This window comes from Mesoplodon bidens (genome assembly GCF_964165515.1).
Source record: "Mesoplodon bidens genome assembly, chromosome: 9".
In the NCBI taxonomy this organism is placed as follows: domain Eukaryota; kingdom Metazoa; phylum Chordata; class Mammalia; order Artiodactyla; family Ziphiidae; genus Mesoplodon; species Mesoplodon bidens.
Genome location: NC_138166.1, coordinates 49,891,349 through 49,909,181, shown reverse-complemented (window position 1 = coordinate 49,909,181; position 17,833 = coordinate 49,891,349). Strand labels below are relative to the sequence as shown.

At 33.9% G+C, this 17,833-nt stretch overlaps 1 protein-coding gene across 1 annotated transcript in view; it reads left to right on the top strand.

Annotated features, from left to right (window-relative positions):
• VPS50 (VPS50 subunit of EARP/GARPII complex) overlaps nucleotides 1-17,833 on the top strand; it is a 129,838-nt gene that overhangs the window by 33,191 nt on the left and 78,814 nt on the right. Inside the window, exons 10-12 of the mRNA XM_081244658.1 lie at nucleotides 8,679-8,721; nucleotides 10,112-10,210; nucleotides 11,634-11,774. Coding sequence (XP_081100784.1) covers nucleotides 8,679-8,721; nucleotides 10,112-10,210; nucleotides 11,634-11,774 — 283 coding nt within the window. The remainder of the gene's footprint in view (nucleotides 1-8,678; nucleotides 8,722-10,111; nucleotides 10,211-11,633; nucleotides 11,775-17,833) is intronic.

The window sequence follows — 17,833 nt, the reverse complement described above, 5'->3', positions numbered from 1 at the left end:
GTACTACATTTTAACATACACAGATGGATTTAATTTCTCATAATCTTTAAAATATCCTTTTATTTTTTTCTCTGAAGACGATCTTGGCAGTTGAAAGAAAATTGTAGGTTTTAGAACTTTAAATCACAGAATAATGAGCACAGCTTTTACGTACAAATACAGCAGTGCTGGGGACTATTCTTCCCTTGTTGCCCTTGATTTCATCTTAGCAAGCAGTGCCTGCTCTCTTTCTCTAGACTCAGGCAAGGGGAGCACAGGAACCTTGCCTGGAGCAGTGTTGAGCAGTGTTTCTTCAGGATCACCAGGCCTGCTTAGCTACACCTGTATGTAGATCTGAAGTCCCTGTTGCTTGATTGGCTTGGGCTGAGTTATTGATACCATGCTATTTGGACACCACCTGCATTCCTTATGTTTTATCTTAACTTGTTTTCCTCTGGCTTCCTCCCCCACACAGTGCCCTTTAAAATTAATGTAAAGTGAAATCTACACAAAACATAATATTTGAACAAAAGGTCTTAAAAGGTAAAGGTTTTTCTTTCTGCCCACCACCCATCATTCCCTTTCCTACTACCTAGTATAAACTGCTTTTACAGCTTATTAATTTTTTTCCTAATAGATTTCACTGTAATTTAACTACATGACAATATCTTTTTCCTGATTTATCATTGTAGATAGTTGTTGATGCTCTGACTGTTTACTCCCCATAATAAAAATCAATAAGAGATAGGTGTTTGGTATACATTTTCCTTCTATTTGCTTCTCCATCTTCCAAGTTTTGTTAGTGAAACTCTTATTTTTACTTGGTCAAGTTTATAATGTTTATATTCTTTTCACAACTATAATTAAATCTGTGCCTTTTCTAACAGGTTACTTCTAAAAAACTAACCTAATAGGAATCATATTTACTATATTATGTTTATTTAAATATTATTATCTGCAGAACTGAGTGATTGGACTTATAAAAAAGGAAAAATAATCCTTTGTCTCTGAACGAAAATCAAAATCCATTAGTGTCTTTCTATTTCTGTTGAACATTTTTCACCTTTTTGGTATGACTCGGCTACTATCATTTCTTTGTAATATTCCTTTTTTGTGTATTTCTTTGTCCTGTGTTGTTATAGTTACCTCTCTGAAAATTATTTTTTTTGATATGGGATACATGGGGTGTAAGTGTTCAGATTTTGAAATGACCTTTATTTAGTCCATATACAATTGAAAGAAAAATTATTTTTTTCCTTAGAAAATGGAAGGCATTGCTCAGCTGTCTTTTCTAGCCTTCTGTTTTGTAGGACAAAGTCAGATGCTACTCCGATTCTCATTCCACCATAAATAGTGTCTTTCCTTTAGAACTTTTAGGATTTTTTTTTCTACTTGAAGTTATAAGATTTCACCTGTCTAGAAAAGTCCTGTGTCACTCTTTACTCCTAGATGATGAGACAAGAATGAAGTATTACTTAATGCTTAACTGCATGAGATGCTATGTTACTTGTTATACCAAGAGCTCTTGAAATTTATTTCTCTAGGAGTTTGTAATAGGCAGTTAACAGGCAGGACTGTGGGATAATATACCAGTTAAGAGCACAGAGTGCATAAACGAAAGCCATCAGACATGTTCAACCTGTGAATGGCTCACTTCCCATACCCCAGCAGGGATGGGAAATACTGACATTTATAGGAGTGGGAGTAGAAGCTAGGCACCATTAGCTAAGGCAGCACTGACCATACAGTAATTCTAAATTATATTTTAATAAGGTTTTCTCACTAAAGATATTGAATCATGATGATGGTGATAATGATGATGGTATAATAATACTTAAAAAATTTTGGCCTTTACTATGTGTCAAGTGCTGTACTTGTCATTTTCCTTACTTTTTCTTATTTAGCATTAACAAAATATTCCTCGGAGGTGTTATTGTCTCTCTTCTATAGATGAGGATGTCGATGCTCTATAAAATAAGTGGCAAAGCCAGGATTTAAACATAGATCTGTTGGGTTGCAGAGCTTGTTGTTCTTAAACCACAACTATGCTAGACTGTCTACCAGTGTGATAACTATTATGTGTAGTGGAAGCTCATGGCTATTAGGCCAGTTTATATTATTCTGCTCCAGTATCTGAGTTATATTCTTACTAGAGTTAATTTTATTTTTTCCTAAAACCTATTTCTGCCAGTTGTGTTTGTTACTGTATTTATGTTGTTTAAGTAAATAAACTAATGAGATGAAACAAAATTTTTTGAAAGTAAGTTGAATGCATTAGAAAAACAACATATTGTTAAAAATGAATTTCCTTTTGAATTTTTTGTAGATGAAACAACTCATAAATTGGGGCATATAAGGTAGCAGTGTGATCTGACATTTGGATTGCTTTGCATTTGTTTTTAAGCTCCTTCACTTTTGAGAAACTGAAACTTGAAATTACAGACAATTTACTAGTCATTTGGCTTATATGAGACTAAGAAGTTAAAACTCCAGTCAAATGAAAAGACAAGACCTTGGCTCAAAATCAGAAATGGGTGAATAGGGCTTCCCTGGTGGCGCAGTGGTTGAGAGTCCGCCTGCCGATGCAGGGGACGCGGGTTCGTGCCCCGGTCCGGGAAGATCCCACGTGCCGCGGAGCGGCTGGGCCCGTGAGCCATGTCCGCTGAGCCTGCGCGTCTGGAGCCTGTGCTCTGCAACGGGAGAGGCCACAACAGTGAGAGGCCCGCGTACCACAAAAAAAAAAGAAATGGGTGAATGAAGTACATTTATACAATTTTAGTTAAAATATTCAGTACACATAAATATTCTTGTTTTAACTTTGATCAGTTGACCAACTAAAAGGTCTTCTGCTGAACTCTAGCACAAGGTTGGCAGAGGGCCTTTGTCTTTAAAGGGCCAGATAATAAATATTTTAAGCTTTGCAGGCCATAAGGTCTCGGTTGCAACTATTCGGCTCTGCCCTTGAAGACCAAGAGCTGCCTTAGATGATATGTAAACAAATGCATATGGCTGTGTTTCAATAAAACTTTATTTAGAAACATAGCCGGTTGGCTAGATTTGGTTCCTCAGCCTGACATCTGCTCTGGAATTACAATTCATAAAGTTTGGAGATATTGTGAACATTTTTAGTGTCCTTAGTAATGGACTGTAGGCTTTCTCTGTGGTGAATGATTGTGTTCTGCGTTAGGTCAGGGAATTCTGAACAGTGTGTGGGCAGAGATCTGGGTAGATCCAAAGTGATCTTCAGAGTTCTTTTACAGTTTGTTCATGGTTTGAAGGATCATGTGGACACTTCATGGTACCTCAGAGTTGTTTGTTTAGCTTCAAAGTGTTTGAAAATCACGTTTTCTGTGAGGTCTGTTGATAAACTCAGCAGCAGTGAGTAGACTGAAATCATTGGAATAGACCTTTGATCTAAACAGACTGGAGTTTCCAGGGCCCATGGACATACAGTATAAACTTGGAAGAATAAATTTTACTTACGTGTATTTCAGAAGTTTTAGCACTCTACTGAACCATATATAAAGATGTGGTAATTGGGTAACTGGTGTTCAGCATATAATGGAATCTTGAAACTTTAGAGCTAGAAGCAACCTTTTAGATCCAGCCCACTTTTGCATAGGAAACTGATGCCCAGAGTTATTAAGAGACTTGTCTTAAATCACATGGCTTAATAACAGAACAGGGAAAGATCATTAAGAGGCTAATTACTTTCATACTATCTTGTCTTTCAGCACGTCAACTTTGTACAAAATTTTGATTTATATGCAACTTTCCAAGACACATTTTGCAAGTGTGTGTCCAGATCAGTTATTTAAAAGAAAACTTTTAATTATTTATGGATACGTTATCTTTAATATTTTCTATAGTGATTATAAAAATGCCACCCCAAAATTGTTTGATTCATTCCATTCACTTGCAGATAGCCTTTAATAGCTTTTAGCCTTTCACCTTACAACTGGTAATTTTTTTTTACTGTAATGTAGCTTTTATTTATCCAAATGTTTATGAATAGGTCCTTTTTACGTACTTTGATTAATTGACTGAAATAACTGGAATTCAGGTTTCTAAATGATGGCTAAGGGTTTCTTTAAAGGCTGTACATTTAATATGTCCACTCGTTAATCACATTTTTACATATGTATCTTTAATTAGTAGCAAACTGTTATCAAACTACAGTTGTAGATTTTGAGAGCATTTTTAATAAGACCAAAATGTTTGATGTATAAATTTTATATTTAAAATTTTCTGCATACTATTTACCATGTTTGCATTAACTCTTAATATATAGGCTATAAAACCATTTTAACCATAAATAATAGAAGCAATAAAAACATCTAGATTTATAATAACATTGTAAATAAACTCTAAAGCCCATTTTTTCAATTAAGAAGCTGAAAAAATCATTACTCTCACCTATGAATTAGTTTAGATATATTCCTTTTTTCTCCAAACTCACAATATTCCCTGAGAATATTCCCTGAGAATATGTTTACCAGTTCTGATATTTATTATTCTGGATGTTCTTGCTTCTCCATATCTGTGTCTCTAGCTTCAACCTTAGGTGAACTTCTGAGCCCTGTGTGTTAGAGGAGTGGAACCAGCTTCCACTCTGCTTATCTCTTTTTCTTTCACTAAGGCACCTGTAGACCCAGAGCATGTCTGACTCTTTTTCTTCTAAAACGTTCTTCTTTTTTTTTTATCTCTGTAGTTTTTTTTTTTTAATTTGAAGTAGAAAATGGGGGCTGAAAGAATGATGGTAAAATTTTGTCATTTTTTGTTTAAATTGCAAATTTGACTTTGCAGATATTTATTACCTGCTCTGAGTCAGGCAGTGAGTTTAATTAGTCCTGGGGTGTCACTGGGGAATAAGCCACAGTCTGCTCTGACAGATAGTCACAGATATTTCTTTACTATAATTCAGGGTGCTGTAAGCAGAGCATTGTGAAACGTAAGGGAACAGTCAGCAGAGGAAGACTTCTGAGAAAAGATGACATTTGGAAGATAGATGGACATTTGGGCCCAAGTGAGAAAAGGAGAATGTACTTTATAGTTATTGTGAACATTATATGCAAGAACAGAGGGTGTGAAAGTCTGGGGTTTGTTTGGGGAGTTGCACATAGTCCATATGACTAAAATACAGTTGACCCTTGAACAATGTAGGGGTGAAGGGCGCTAACCCTCAGCTCAGTCGAAAATCCATGTATAACTTATATAGTTATAAATTATACTCTGAATCTGTGATTCTGCTTCCGAGGATTCAACCGAGGATTATGTAGTACTGTAGTATTTACTATTGAAAAATATCCGCTTGTAAGTCGACCAGTGCAGTTCCAATCCCTGTTGTTCAAGGGTCAACTGTATAAGCACTGACAAGTGAATGGGAAGCTAATTTTTCATGTCAATTGTTAAGTCTTATGTGCCATGCTAATTTGGGGCTTTATCCTTGGTTTAATCGGGAGCCATCAAACATTTTAAAGTAGTGGATTAATGTGATTTTTATTTCTGCTTTACTTAGGAACTGCAAACTCAGATGTCTTTAGGGACCAGGCAGGTAACATATATATGAAGCTGCCAGATGACAGCAGGAAATGGTCAGGTCCACAGGACTGTCGGGCCTTGCCTAAAGCCTTTCACATACAAGCTATTTGAAAATGATGCATCTGCCAAATCAAACAGAATGTTGACCAAATCCAGTCTGGAGTTAGACTCCTGCTCAGAGCTATCCCTGAAAGCTTTTTGGAGTTTGTTGTACAATGTTTGGTATGCAGGTTGATGGTGTTCATCAAATAAATGGATGTGTGAGTTGAAGGGTGGGATGTATGTGTTGTCTGCAGAGATTCATTAGGAGGTTATTAAGTGATAATACTTGATTTAGAGCACAAACTTGATAAAGGAGAAGCATAGGTGGATATGAGAAATACTGAAATGGTTGAATGATCAGGGTTTGATTACCAGTTATATATGAAGAGAGAGAAGAATTAAAGATGACTTTAGAATTTCCAGCTTGGATTGAATGGGTGGTAGTCATATGAATCAAAAGAGAGAACATGGGAGAAGGAACAACTCTGGGAGTTGATACTGATTTTTTTTTTAATTGGGTGGAATGAGGAATTAATTCTAAGTGCTAAGGTGCTATCATGGCTATCCTTTTAGAGGTATTATTTTGAAGCCTTTAGCTCTCATTCCTTTTTTTTTCATTCATTCATTTATTCTTTTTCAGACAGAAATTCTCAGAATCATTTTTTTAAAGGAAAATCTCACTCCTGCCTACAAGTATTTCCTTAACCTATATTTTTGTCTGTGGCTATTTTTTCAGGCATAAATCCTGGTTAGAGACCCTAATTTTTAAAATAAGGTATTAATCCTACACTGTTGATTGTCAAATCCTGAAGATTTGTTCATTCTCAGTGTTTACTAGAGAATATAATCTTCAATTCTCAACCTTAATCAAAAGCATGCTTATGATAAATAATATTTGTAGAAAATGGTCTAATTCCTTTACGTGTTTGGATGTTTATCTTTGAGACCATCAGAAACTGGATACTTGTATTGTTATTGGTTTTACTTTTCTGACAAATTGCTTTGCATTTGTATCTGTCTCTCTCTCTATCAAACCACTTTGGTGTTATCTCCTCAGTTTGCATTAAAAGGCTCTATAAGAAGCAAAGACAAGGAGTCCATGAATCCATATTGTATATTCTGTAAGGCTGTTACCAAGGGTGTTGTTCCTTAGGAGATAAAATATTGCTCTCCTCTTTATCAAGACTGGCAAAATTTTCTCTCTCGCTTAATGCCAACAAAATTGTTTTTTTTTCTCTTTGTTTTGTTTTTTCTCTTGAGTTACTGGTGTATTTTGATATTCTGGACACTGAATTGTGTACTCTGGGCTTCCCTATTTGTTTTGGCTGCTAGGACTTTGAGAGTCACATTTATAATCAGATGACAGTTGTAAAAAACCTTGTATAATTTTGGTGTATTAAACTACATCTTCCACTTGTTCTTACTGTTTTATTTTAGTTTCGCCTTAACCTCTTTTGTTAAAAATGTTTTCTCTAAAATTGTATTTATTTTGTTAGATACCGCAGATCTTTAGATACCACAGATCTTTTTTAATATTGGGATATTATAATTCAAATAATATCAGTTTTTTAAAAAACTGACCTAGGGAGAATTAAAGGGGAAAAAATCAGATTCAATCACATATCCCAAGTGTATAACTCAATATATTTTTACAAAGTGAACATAATTGTGTAATTACCTCCCAGAAACAGAACTAGAACATTTCTAGTACCCCAGAAACTTCCTTCATGCCCCATTCCAGTCATTATTTTCCCAAGGTAACCAGTGTTCTGGCTTCTGTTACTAACGTTAGTTTTGCCTGTTTTGAACTTTAAAAAGTACATACTGTATGATTCCATTTATACAAACTGACTTCTTTTTGTCCAATATTATGTTTTTGAGATTCAGGTAGTATATTTTCATTGCTATAGTATTTCATCATAAATATATCTCACTTTACCCATTTAATTGTTCACAGACAATTGAGTTGCTTCATTTTGCCTATTACAAATAATGCTGGAAGGACTGTGTATGCACTTATGAAAGATACATATCTAGGACTTCTGGGACATAGAGTATTTGTGTGTTGAGTTTTAGGACGTAGTAACAGTTTCCCAAGAGGTGCTATCAGTTTTCCCTTCCTCCAGGATTGAATTGCGTGTTCCTTTTGTTCTACATCCTTGCCAACATTTGTTGATGTCATTTTTAATTTTTAAAAAATATTTTTAGCCATTCTGGTCGTTTGTTATACTGTCTTATTGCAGTTTTAATTTGCATTTCCTGAATGCCTGATGGAGTGCATATTTATCTGTTTTATTGGCCAATTGGGTATCTCCTTCGACAAGTATCTGTTTAAGGCTTTTACCCTTCGTTTTTATTCTGTTCTGTTGCTCTGTTTATGTATCCTTATAATAAGTACCACACTATCTTATTGCTGTAACTTTATAATAAACCTTAACCTATTTTAGTATATGTCTTACAGCATTGTTCTTCACAGTATTCTTGACTGGTCTTAGCCCTTTGAGTTTCCACATAAATTTTAGAAGCAGCTTGTCAGTTTCTACATTAAAAAGCCTTCTGGGATTTTGATTAGAATTTCAGTTATGCTAGGAGATCATTTTGGTGAGAACTGATATCAATAATATTGAAGGTTTTAGTCTGTTTACATGGTATATACCTCTATGTAGTTAAGTCTTCTTTATTTTAGCTGTATTTTGTATATTTTTTATTTGATTTATTCCCAGGTATTTGGTTTTTTGAAATTGTATTTCTAAAAATTTCATTGTCTAATTCTTTGTTTCTAATATATAGGGATTAAGTTTATTTTTGACATTTTACTTTTCATCTATATTATACTTATTATCTTTAAAACTTGCTATCAGTATTTAATTCTTAAATTCTTAGTTTTATCTATAGATTCTTCAGGATTTTCTGCCCACACAATCCTGTTGCTGCTAGTGATGACTCTTCTGTTTCTTCCTTTCTAATTCTTTTCCTTTTATTTATTTTTCTTGCCTTTTTGTACTGTCTTTAGGATCAGCAGCACAACTTATTGCTCATACTATTGATCTGTGCATTTAATTATTCAGTTTGTCTCTTTTAAAGATTGACACACCTAATTCTGTTTTATTTAATAGTGAACTGAATTCAAAGCTGCAAGATACTTTAGAGCAAATTGAGGTAAGAAGAATTATGTATTAAGTTAAATGACTTTTTCTTTTCAGAGGTTTTTGAATAGCGTAGATGCATCTTATGTTTTGACTTTCATGTTATTATCAGTGTTTCTACATCACTGTGCTTTGTGTTTTTCATTTGGAATATCTGTGCATGGTCAAGTTAATGTTAATTTACTTGTACTCTCAATAATACTTTAGGAATTGTGGGATCTGAAAAGAGTATTTGAAAATATTACCATATCCAGCAAGATCCCTAAACTGTTAGTCATAGGTGTGTTCTCATGTAAACTATACGCAAAATACTTAACCATGTATTAATTATTTTTTGATTATCAACTGCTACTCCTTTTTAGTTTAGTGAGTTTATTTATTTAAGAATGATTATTGGCTGATGATAACCCTCCTAAATTCCTAAACCTCATAATAATATCTCATACAATTCATCAAATATGTAGAAACTGGAAAGGAAAAGCTATGTTACTGTGAGCATAAAGCCTTTTCCTCCTACATTTATTCAGAGTTCATCTCTTTCCTCAGAATCTTTGCAAAGCAGAGTGCTCATTTATAAACTTAATAAGAATTATTTGGTTTCTTCTGGTACTTTATTTTGTTGTTTTCCTGATGAGAGTACTTAGAAAAGTTGAGGCTAGACTTTCAAGTGATTTTTGTAAAAGTAGTTTTTGATCATAAATGCAATTATTTCCTAATTGTAAGAATGACAGTTTATTTGATAAACATAAATAGAACTGCTTTGAAAATCCCTTAAGTAAATAATCACGTGAAAATTTTAATGAGGACTTTCTTTCAAAGCTCAGTTTCTTTCATTCTTATAATTTTCTCTATAAGTACAGAATAATATTTATCTTAAAATGAAATCATTGAGATAGAAACCCATAAACAAAGTTGGTACATTTAGATATAAAAGAGCAGTACCTTGAGGTATGTACTTTTAAGGTCAATGTAGTTTTCTTGAAAATTATCAATGCTTTTCAGTGATTTACAGAAGGATTGTTTTATTTTTCAGTAGTCCTACAAACTCAGTTCATATAATTGTAAGATTTTAGCAGATGCTTGAGGAAACATAGTTAAGTAAAATTAAAAACTAAAATTCTTTTAGAGACTATGATAATTGTTTTGTGTCCCTTGAAACACTAGGCGTGGTTTTTTAAAAAACTCATATATTAATAACATCTCAATAAACTTGAGTATAGCTGGTAATAAGAATTATAATTTATTTATATTTTTATTTAAATTTGTTTTTGACTATTAAATCCAGTGTAATAGTAAATGTGTTTAGATATTAGTTAAAAGTGAGAAATTAGTCTTAATATTTTCTTCTTACTACCTTGAAAATATAATTCCTTAACCACCTCTTGCCTCTTTTAATTATACAGGAACAGTTGGATGTTGCTCTGTCCAAAATCTGCAAGAATTTTGACATTAACCATTATACCAAGGTTCAACAAGCTTATCGACTTCTTGGAAAAACACAGGTTAGTTTTGAAAGGATGTTTTCTTTTTTCTTAGTCAGGGATCTGTTGATCTTCATGATTGCTTAAGTTTGAATATTATTATTAATATAGAGTGCTTAAAAAGTTTCATTTAACAAAGTAAATTTTTATGTTGTATTAACAATAGTAACATGATCTCATAGGCTCAGAGTGTGTGTAGTGTGATTAAAACATTACAGAAGTCTGTTTTAAACTATGAAATGTTTCTCAGGTTTAATATTTTCACCATTCTATGTAGGTTTTTTAAAAAGTATATTATGAGATAATTCAGTGGGAGAGAATTGTAGTCTTTTTTACCTCAACTCTTGGTCTCAAATAAGAACTTCTAAATTTGGAGCCTCATGGTTCCTAGATGGGCCATCATGACTCCCTCAAAGTTGTATGTAAACTTTTGTGCATTGTGTACATTTGTTGTAAAACAGGTCTGTTGCATTTATCAGATTTTTCAAAGGATTCTATTATTCTCAGAATGTCCTCACTGCTCCCATGATGCATGGCTTTACATACTTTTACTGCTCAAGGGCTTCCTTGAAAAATTTGAAGTAGAGGCCACAGTTTGAAAATTAATTATATCTTCTGCAAATATAGGATTATACATTTTTCTAGAGAACATCCAAACATGATAGGTGTAAATGTTTTCTTCCCTTAAATGGTCTCTTGTCTTAGAAGGAAATTGAAGACTTTACCAAACTACTTAAACTCTATTTACATTTTATAATAAGAATAAAGAAGTTTGGTTATTTATTGTACTTTATTAGTTTTTATATCTGAAGCTATACCTAGGGAAAAATACTAGAAGGAAGACATTTGGTAATTTCAAGGGACATGTTTAAAGACCTTTGAAAATACAACTATAACTTCTGGTTTCCCCCATTAGATGAATTCTTTAACTCATTAACTATTTATGGGTACCTACTATGTGCATTGCTCCAGGCACCTGGATATAGGCCCTCATGTATCTTACCTTCTAGTGAGGGAGACAAACATTAAAGAAAGAAATCAGTGTAAGTGGATAGAGTGATGCAAAGTACTAATTTATATAGGATAGTCAGGAAAGGCTTCTCTGAGAAGATGACCGTTGAGTATCCTGAACAATGTAAAGGAATGATGGCAGATCGCATCCAAAGGTGTGATTATGCATGACATGTTTGGGAAAAGGTAGGATGGGTACCAGTGATAAATACAGAACAACAGAGCAGTGTTCACAATTCAGATTTATCTTTAGTGGTATGATGTTCTGGTTATTTGCAGGGTTATTTGCAAATAATCAACACTTATAATTCTGTGTGTAATAGTTATTCATGCTGTAGCTAAAATTGGTAAAGATTTTTTCCTGTGTTTTTAAAATCTGTTGAAATTTATTTTAATAATATGAGATTATGTTGTATGTTTTTTCTTTCCATAGACAGCAATGGATCAACTTCATATGCACTTCACACAAGCCATTCATAATACCGTGTTTCAAGTTGTTCTTGGTTATGTGGAACTATGTGCAGGAAACACAGATACAAAATTCCAAAAGCTGCAATATAAGGATCTCTGTACGGTATGTCATAACTTAATTATTGTTCATATCTATTTTAGTTTCTAAGTTTATATTTCATTTCTTTTAGAGCCTACTATTTGAAGATATGTTTGCAAACAGCTTTTCTCCCATATTATTCTTTTCCTCATAGAGAAACTGGACGATTCAGTCACATAAATAGTAAAGGTTGATGAGATGGTACAGATTTGTGGAATGTGGTTGCTTCTAAATGGACTCTCTACCCTCTTATAATTTCTTTTACCCCTCTGTCTCAGGGTCTTAACTCTCTTCTGTGATAGCATCTAGGGTGCTTTTAAGCAATCATCTTTGCTGATTTTCCTTACATACTTTCAATCAGTCTTTTCATGTGTATAAATGTTGCTTCTGTCAGCATCTGTAACCAATTTTTCTTTTTCATTCTTAAACATAGGTCTGTAGGTAATATAATCCACAGGTGGGAAGTGAACTGAGTTGGGTTCTCCTTTCGAATTGTTCTTGCTGATGGATTGATGTTGTGTGAGGAAAAGAGAATGATAACCTCTTGGAGAATAGGGGTGCTGTTTGCTTTTAAAGGAAGCCTGGTAAAGCATGAATTCTGTTTGATACTTATTAACAGAATTAGGTATGATAGGTTCTTTAATGTTGAAAGAACAGACTTAGAGGAGCTGAATAATGAGATGAAGAATATGATGCATTTTAAGGTGGCCCACTTTCTTTGGCACTATTCTTGATAAAAAATTAAGGAAGTTTAGAAATTACCTCAGGCCTCTTGGAAGTATTTAAGTCAGGGCTGTTACTGGCAGACAGGGATGTGAATATCTCTTATAAGCCTAAGTAAGTCTTAATTTGTTTTATAATATTGAGTTATATTTGACCTGTTTAAACCAGGTAAGATTAGGAAGAGATTATCTCATATCAGATTTATTTATTTAGTTTGATGAAAAGATGTGGACTTGTAGTAACTGAGTTCTATAAATGAAAGTGGTTAGCTCAATAGAGGAAAAATGGAAGGAAGCCTTAGAAGTTCAATCAATAAGCTGATGAAAGGAAACTTAAATATGTTTTCCTGGTGAGAACACATATCAAGGATCTGGAATGGCATAACTCAGGCAAGTGAGGTGATTTGTGAAGGAGCCTTGTATTAGAATGTACAATTCTTAATTTTTCAATATATGGCAATTGGGAATCATTTTTGCCCTAATTAAAATTAACTGATAATAATCATTGATGAAATACTGGTGTAGGAGCATATGTGGCAACCGAGTGTCAGGTAAGAAGGAAACAACAGAGCCCTCAGGATATATGTGCAGGGTGTTGACTCGCAGATTTTGGAAGTGAGAAGGAAGAGCCCAGGCATTTGGGCAGTTGTTTTTCTCTGTATAGTAGCAATATTTTGAAGGAAGTCTTTAATCATAGATAAATGTTTAAATATAACATTAAAAATTGAAATAAGTGATTTAAAATTTTGTGTTGAAGTATAGTTGATTTAAAATTTCTGCTGCACAGAGAAGTGATTTAGTTATATGTATATATGTTCTTTTTCGTATTTTTTCCCATTGTGGTTTATCACAGGCTATTGAATGTAGTTCCCTGTGCTGTACAGTAGAACCTTGTTGTTTATTTTATATATGGTAGTTTGTATCAGTTTAGCTCTTTTATTCTTTTTTAACATCTTTATTGGAGTATAATTGCTTCACAATGCTGTGTTAGTTTCTGCTGTATAATAAAGTGAGTCAGCTATACATAAACAGAAATTCCCATATCTCCTCCCTCTCAAGTCTCCCTCCCACCCTCCCTATCCCACCCCTCTAGGTGGTCACAAAGCACTGAGCTGATCTCCCTGTGCTATGCGGCTGCTTCCCACTAGCTATCTGCTTTACATTTGGTGTGTATATATGTCCATGTCTTTTATTTTAGACAATCACTTCCCCTTTTTATATTTTTCATGGCATCCCATGTTTGAAAAGACCAGGCCCTCTGCCTTATGGAATGTGGCAACGGATCTTACTTTTGATCCCCTCTGCTCAGCACAGGGTCTGGTAACAGTAGCCTTTCTGTCCGTTTGCTGAGCACTTGAAAACAGTGATAATGGTTATGAGTAATAATCACAGAAGCTAAAAAAAAAAATTGAAATAAATAAAATAGTACACTGATCAGAGTTGATAGAGGGATAGTGTTTCTGTAAACAGGGGAACATTTTGTTTCCTTTAAATGGAAAGAGATTGGAAATGAAAAGAGATAATCATCTGCTTGTTCTTATTCACAGTATTATTTTATAAATTTTTTTAAATATAAATTTATTTTTGGCTGTGTTGGGTCTTCATTGCTGCGCGCAGGCTTACCCTAGTTGCAGCGAGCGGGGGCTACTCTTTATTGCGGTGTGCGGGCTTGACATTGTGGTAGCTTCTCTTGTTGCGGAGCACGGGATCTAGGCATGCGGGCTTCAGTAGTTGTGGCACACGGGCTCAGTAGTTGTGGCTCACGGGCTCTGGAGCGTAGGCTCAGTAGTTGCGGCACATGGGCTTAGTTGCTCCGTGGCATGTGGGGTCTTCCCGGACCAGGGCTTGAACCCATGTCCCCTGCACTGGCAGGCGGATTCTTAACCACTGCGCCACCAGGGAAACCCTTCAGTATTGTTTTAAACCACTCACAGATGTCAGTCTGTTACTAAATGGGCTAGAATGAAATTGAACTCTTTTTTTTTTTCTTCTTTTTGGACATTCCTTTACAAAGAAACCTGGGGCAAAATCAGTGTTCCGTTTTTTATTTTCTCTGGTAAACAGAGAACTTCAGCGTTCTTAAGGCCAGCAGCATACTGTCCCATTACGAAGTGTCTGCCATTTGTGTTCTGTCACCACTGCTCTAAGTTTAAAAGTTTAATTGACTTTGAACTCTTTGAATTCATTTTGTAACTGAATGTACTTTCTTTACTAAACTGTAATTTCTAAGTGATTTAATTAAAGGCACGTTGATAGCTTATCTTTGTCTAGTTTCCTGTTTTTTCTTGAATGTATTGACTTAAAGAGTCTTTAGATCAGTAATTTAGGCTCTTTAAAAAAATATGTACATTATCTTGAAGCACAGATAAAGGACTACTCCTTAGAAGCAAAAGTTTCAAATGAGAATTAAATCTCATTTCTGGCAAGGGCCAATGTAAAGGGGCATAGTGGTTATTTTATCTGATTAAAAAGCCTTTTTGTGATTGCGTTTATCAATACATTGATGTACCCTACATGTTCACACCAGTTTGTGGAGAGATATAAAGACACCAAGTGGAAGCTCTTTATTTAGTGACCTTGTAGAGAAACATTTTGTAGGTGTTTTGAAAGTTTATGAAGTATGCATCAGTTTTAAAAAAAATGTTGTTTTTTAACATTTTTTTTTTTTTGGCAGGCTGATGGGTTTCCCTTGGGAGCTTATTTCAAGATGTTAATTAGGATACTGTTGATTAATTTTATGATAATAGAGCTGGCTAAGCTGGCTGCAGTGTTCTCAACCATTTTTCAACTGTTCATTTCGAAATGCTTTTAATGAGTTTTGAGTTCTGTTTTTGAAATGAACTTGATAATGTAATAATACTTTGGGGGAAAATGTAATGTTTCTTTTAGAAAAAGCTTTCTGAAATAATTTCAATAGGTATTTTCTCCTTTTGGCACATTGGATGTGTTTAGTAAATGTTTCTTTAGTATACTGGATTGACCTCTTTGTCTCTAACTTGTGTGGTGTTGGCTTAATTTTCAGATTTGATTAAGTGAGAGGGAAAGAAAACCAACATTGAGCGCTTTCTCCATGCCATGTACTTTTACAGGTTTTTTACATGCATACATCATAGAAAGACCAACTAAAGGCTCATCAAATGTTCCATTCTTCTAGTTTTAAAATTTTTGATTCTTATAAATAATACTTCTTGATATTAAATTGTAATTCAGTGGCAGTTTGAGGGTCAATAAATATTTTTAGTAAGATCTCTGTTGAAGGTATAGTTTATTTTGATGTTCATATAAGAGCCTAGAGAAATTTCCTCTTTTGAGACAAAAAGCTATTTCTGTTCTTAAATTCTCAGGGCACTTTCTGTTGTGAAGAATTAATATATTTTCTCTTATCAAATAGTATGGGAGTATACAGACTCTCTATAATGATAAGCTGCCAGGAATTTCAGTGCTAAATTTAATATTCATTTGTAGTAACCGTCTTGTTTTGGGTTTTCTGTAGAATTAACTGCCTCCTTATCCTTTTTCTGTTTTCTGACTTCTTCAACTAGTCTCTTTATGTGTTTTTATATCACTCACAGTATTTATGGAGTTAGAATACTGATTATATAAGTAGTCGCTCAAATTCAGCAATCATTATTTAATATGGTTACTCTTAAAATACATGTATTTTAAATTATACACCTAAAACATTGTAGGAAAATACAGATAAGCAAAAGAAGAAAATAAAAAATAATATTTCTTTATGCAGAGCTGGTTCTTTTAATGTGTATATAAGCAAATAGCTTTTTAAAGTAGGATTATGCTGTACATACATATTTAGAACTTTTTTCCACTTGCTACGTTATAAACAGTTTTTCATTTCAGTAAATATGCTATGCACATACCTTTTAGTGGCTTGACAGTACTTCATTGTAAGTGATCCTGTTGATTAATTAACCAGTTTCTTATTCTTTGATGTTCATAATGACAAAAGTTGGAAATAATATAAATAACACTGTAGTGAATATTTTTAAAGCTAAGTCTTTGCACACATCATTAATTATTTCTTTAGGATAAATGATGAAAAATAAAATTGCATTGCCAAAGGCTTTGGTTTATATTTCCAAAATTGCCCTCTAGAAAGTGTGTTTCAAATTACACTCCTCATCAGTAGTGTCTGCTTTTATCCTTTTCCCTGTGCACATGAATGCTGATTATTTTATATTTAATAGCTTAATTGTCAGATACCAGAAGGTAGCATATCAATACTAATTTATGTAGCTTGTCACTCAAGCATATTTAGGATGTGAAGGAAATTAAACAGGGACATTTCATTGATTGATGAGGTTAATTTGGTTGATTTGGTTGGATAAGTGAGTGGACCTTTCCTTTCTTACTAGAGAAACCTTTTCAGTTGGAGGAATAATGCTATTTACTTGATTGCTTTATCAGATCAGTTTTAAAATACCCTAAGAATTCAGATGTCACATTTTTTCTTACCACTTATATAATAGCACCCAGCTAATTTTTTTATATGAGTTACATATTGGTTTTTTTAAATATAAGAGTTATATATTGGTTTCTAAATATTTAAGGTAAAATAAAAAATAAGTTTTGGTAATTTTAAATATTCAAAACTTAATGATCAAAAGATAAGGAAAGTTTATCTGTCTCTTCCTTTTTCCCTGCCATTTACTTTTTGGATTGTCAAGAACTGTGAAGGGTCTGAAATTTCATTGTACTTGCAGATTAACAAGCTAGACTGTTACTGTTTCATGGATGCTGGTAGAAGATGCAAGATTACACTTTCTTAGTGCTCTGACTTAGTATAAACCAGTTTCCCTTGTCATTACCCAGCTTTTGTTAATCAGTCAAGTAATGGGTTCAGCTCAGCAAGGGTAAATATGGTTATAAAGAGTTTGTAACCTAGTAAGGTCACATTAATTATGATCAGAGGTAGAATAAGAAAAGTTCAAACAACATATACAGTAGTGTCAATGGGATCAACACAGTTCTTTAAGGGTTTAAGGAGGCAAAAGAGGAGCCTGCAAGTTTTGAGTTGGTTTTGGATTTCAAGAAGCACGATGTATGTGGCTGAGTACAGGGATACAGAGGAAATATCCTGAGCAATGGCATGAAAGAAGAGCATAGGGCAAGTGAAAGGAACAGTAGGTTGTCTGGCTTGGTTTAACTGGATTAAACCAAGTATGATGATTTGGTGGTTTCTACCATACCCTGGAACTAATGAGTGCCTATGGAGAACATGCTTTGGGCTGATGTTATCTGAGTAACCAGCTTTCCCTCTCTTGGCTGGAAGTGAAGGGGTTTTCTAGTCACTTGAAACTGGCTTAGGTGTGATGCCCAAGTCTATGAACCCTTAAAACTATC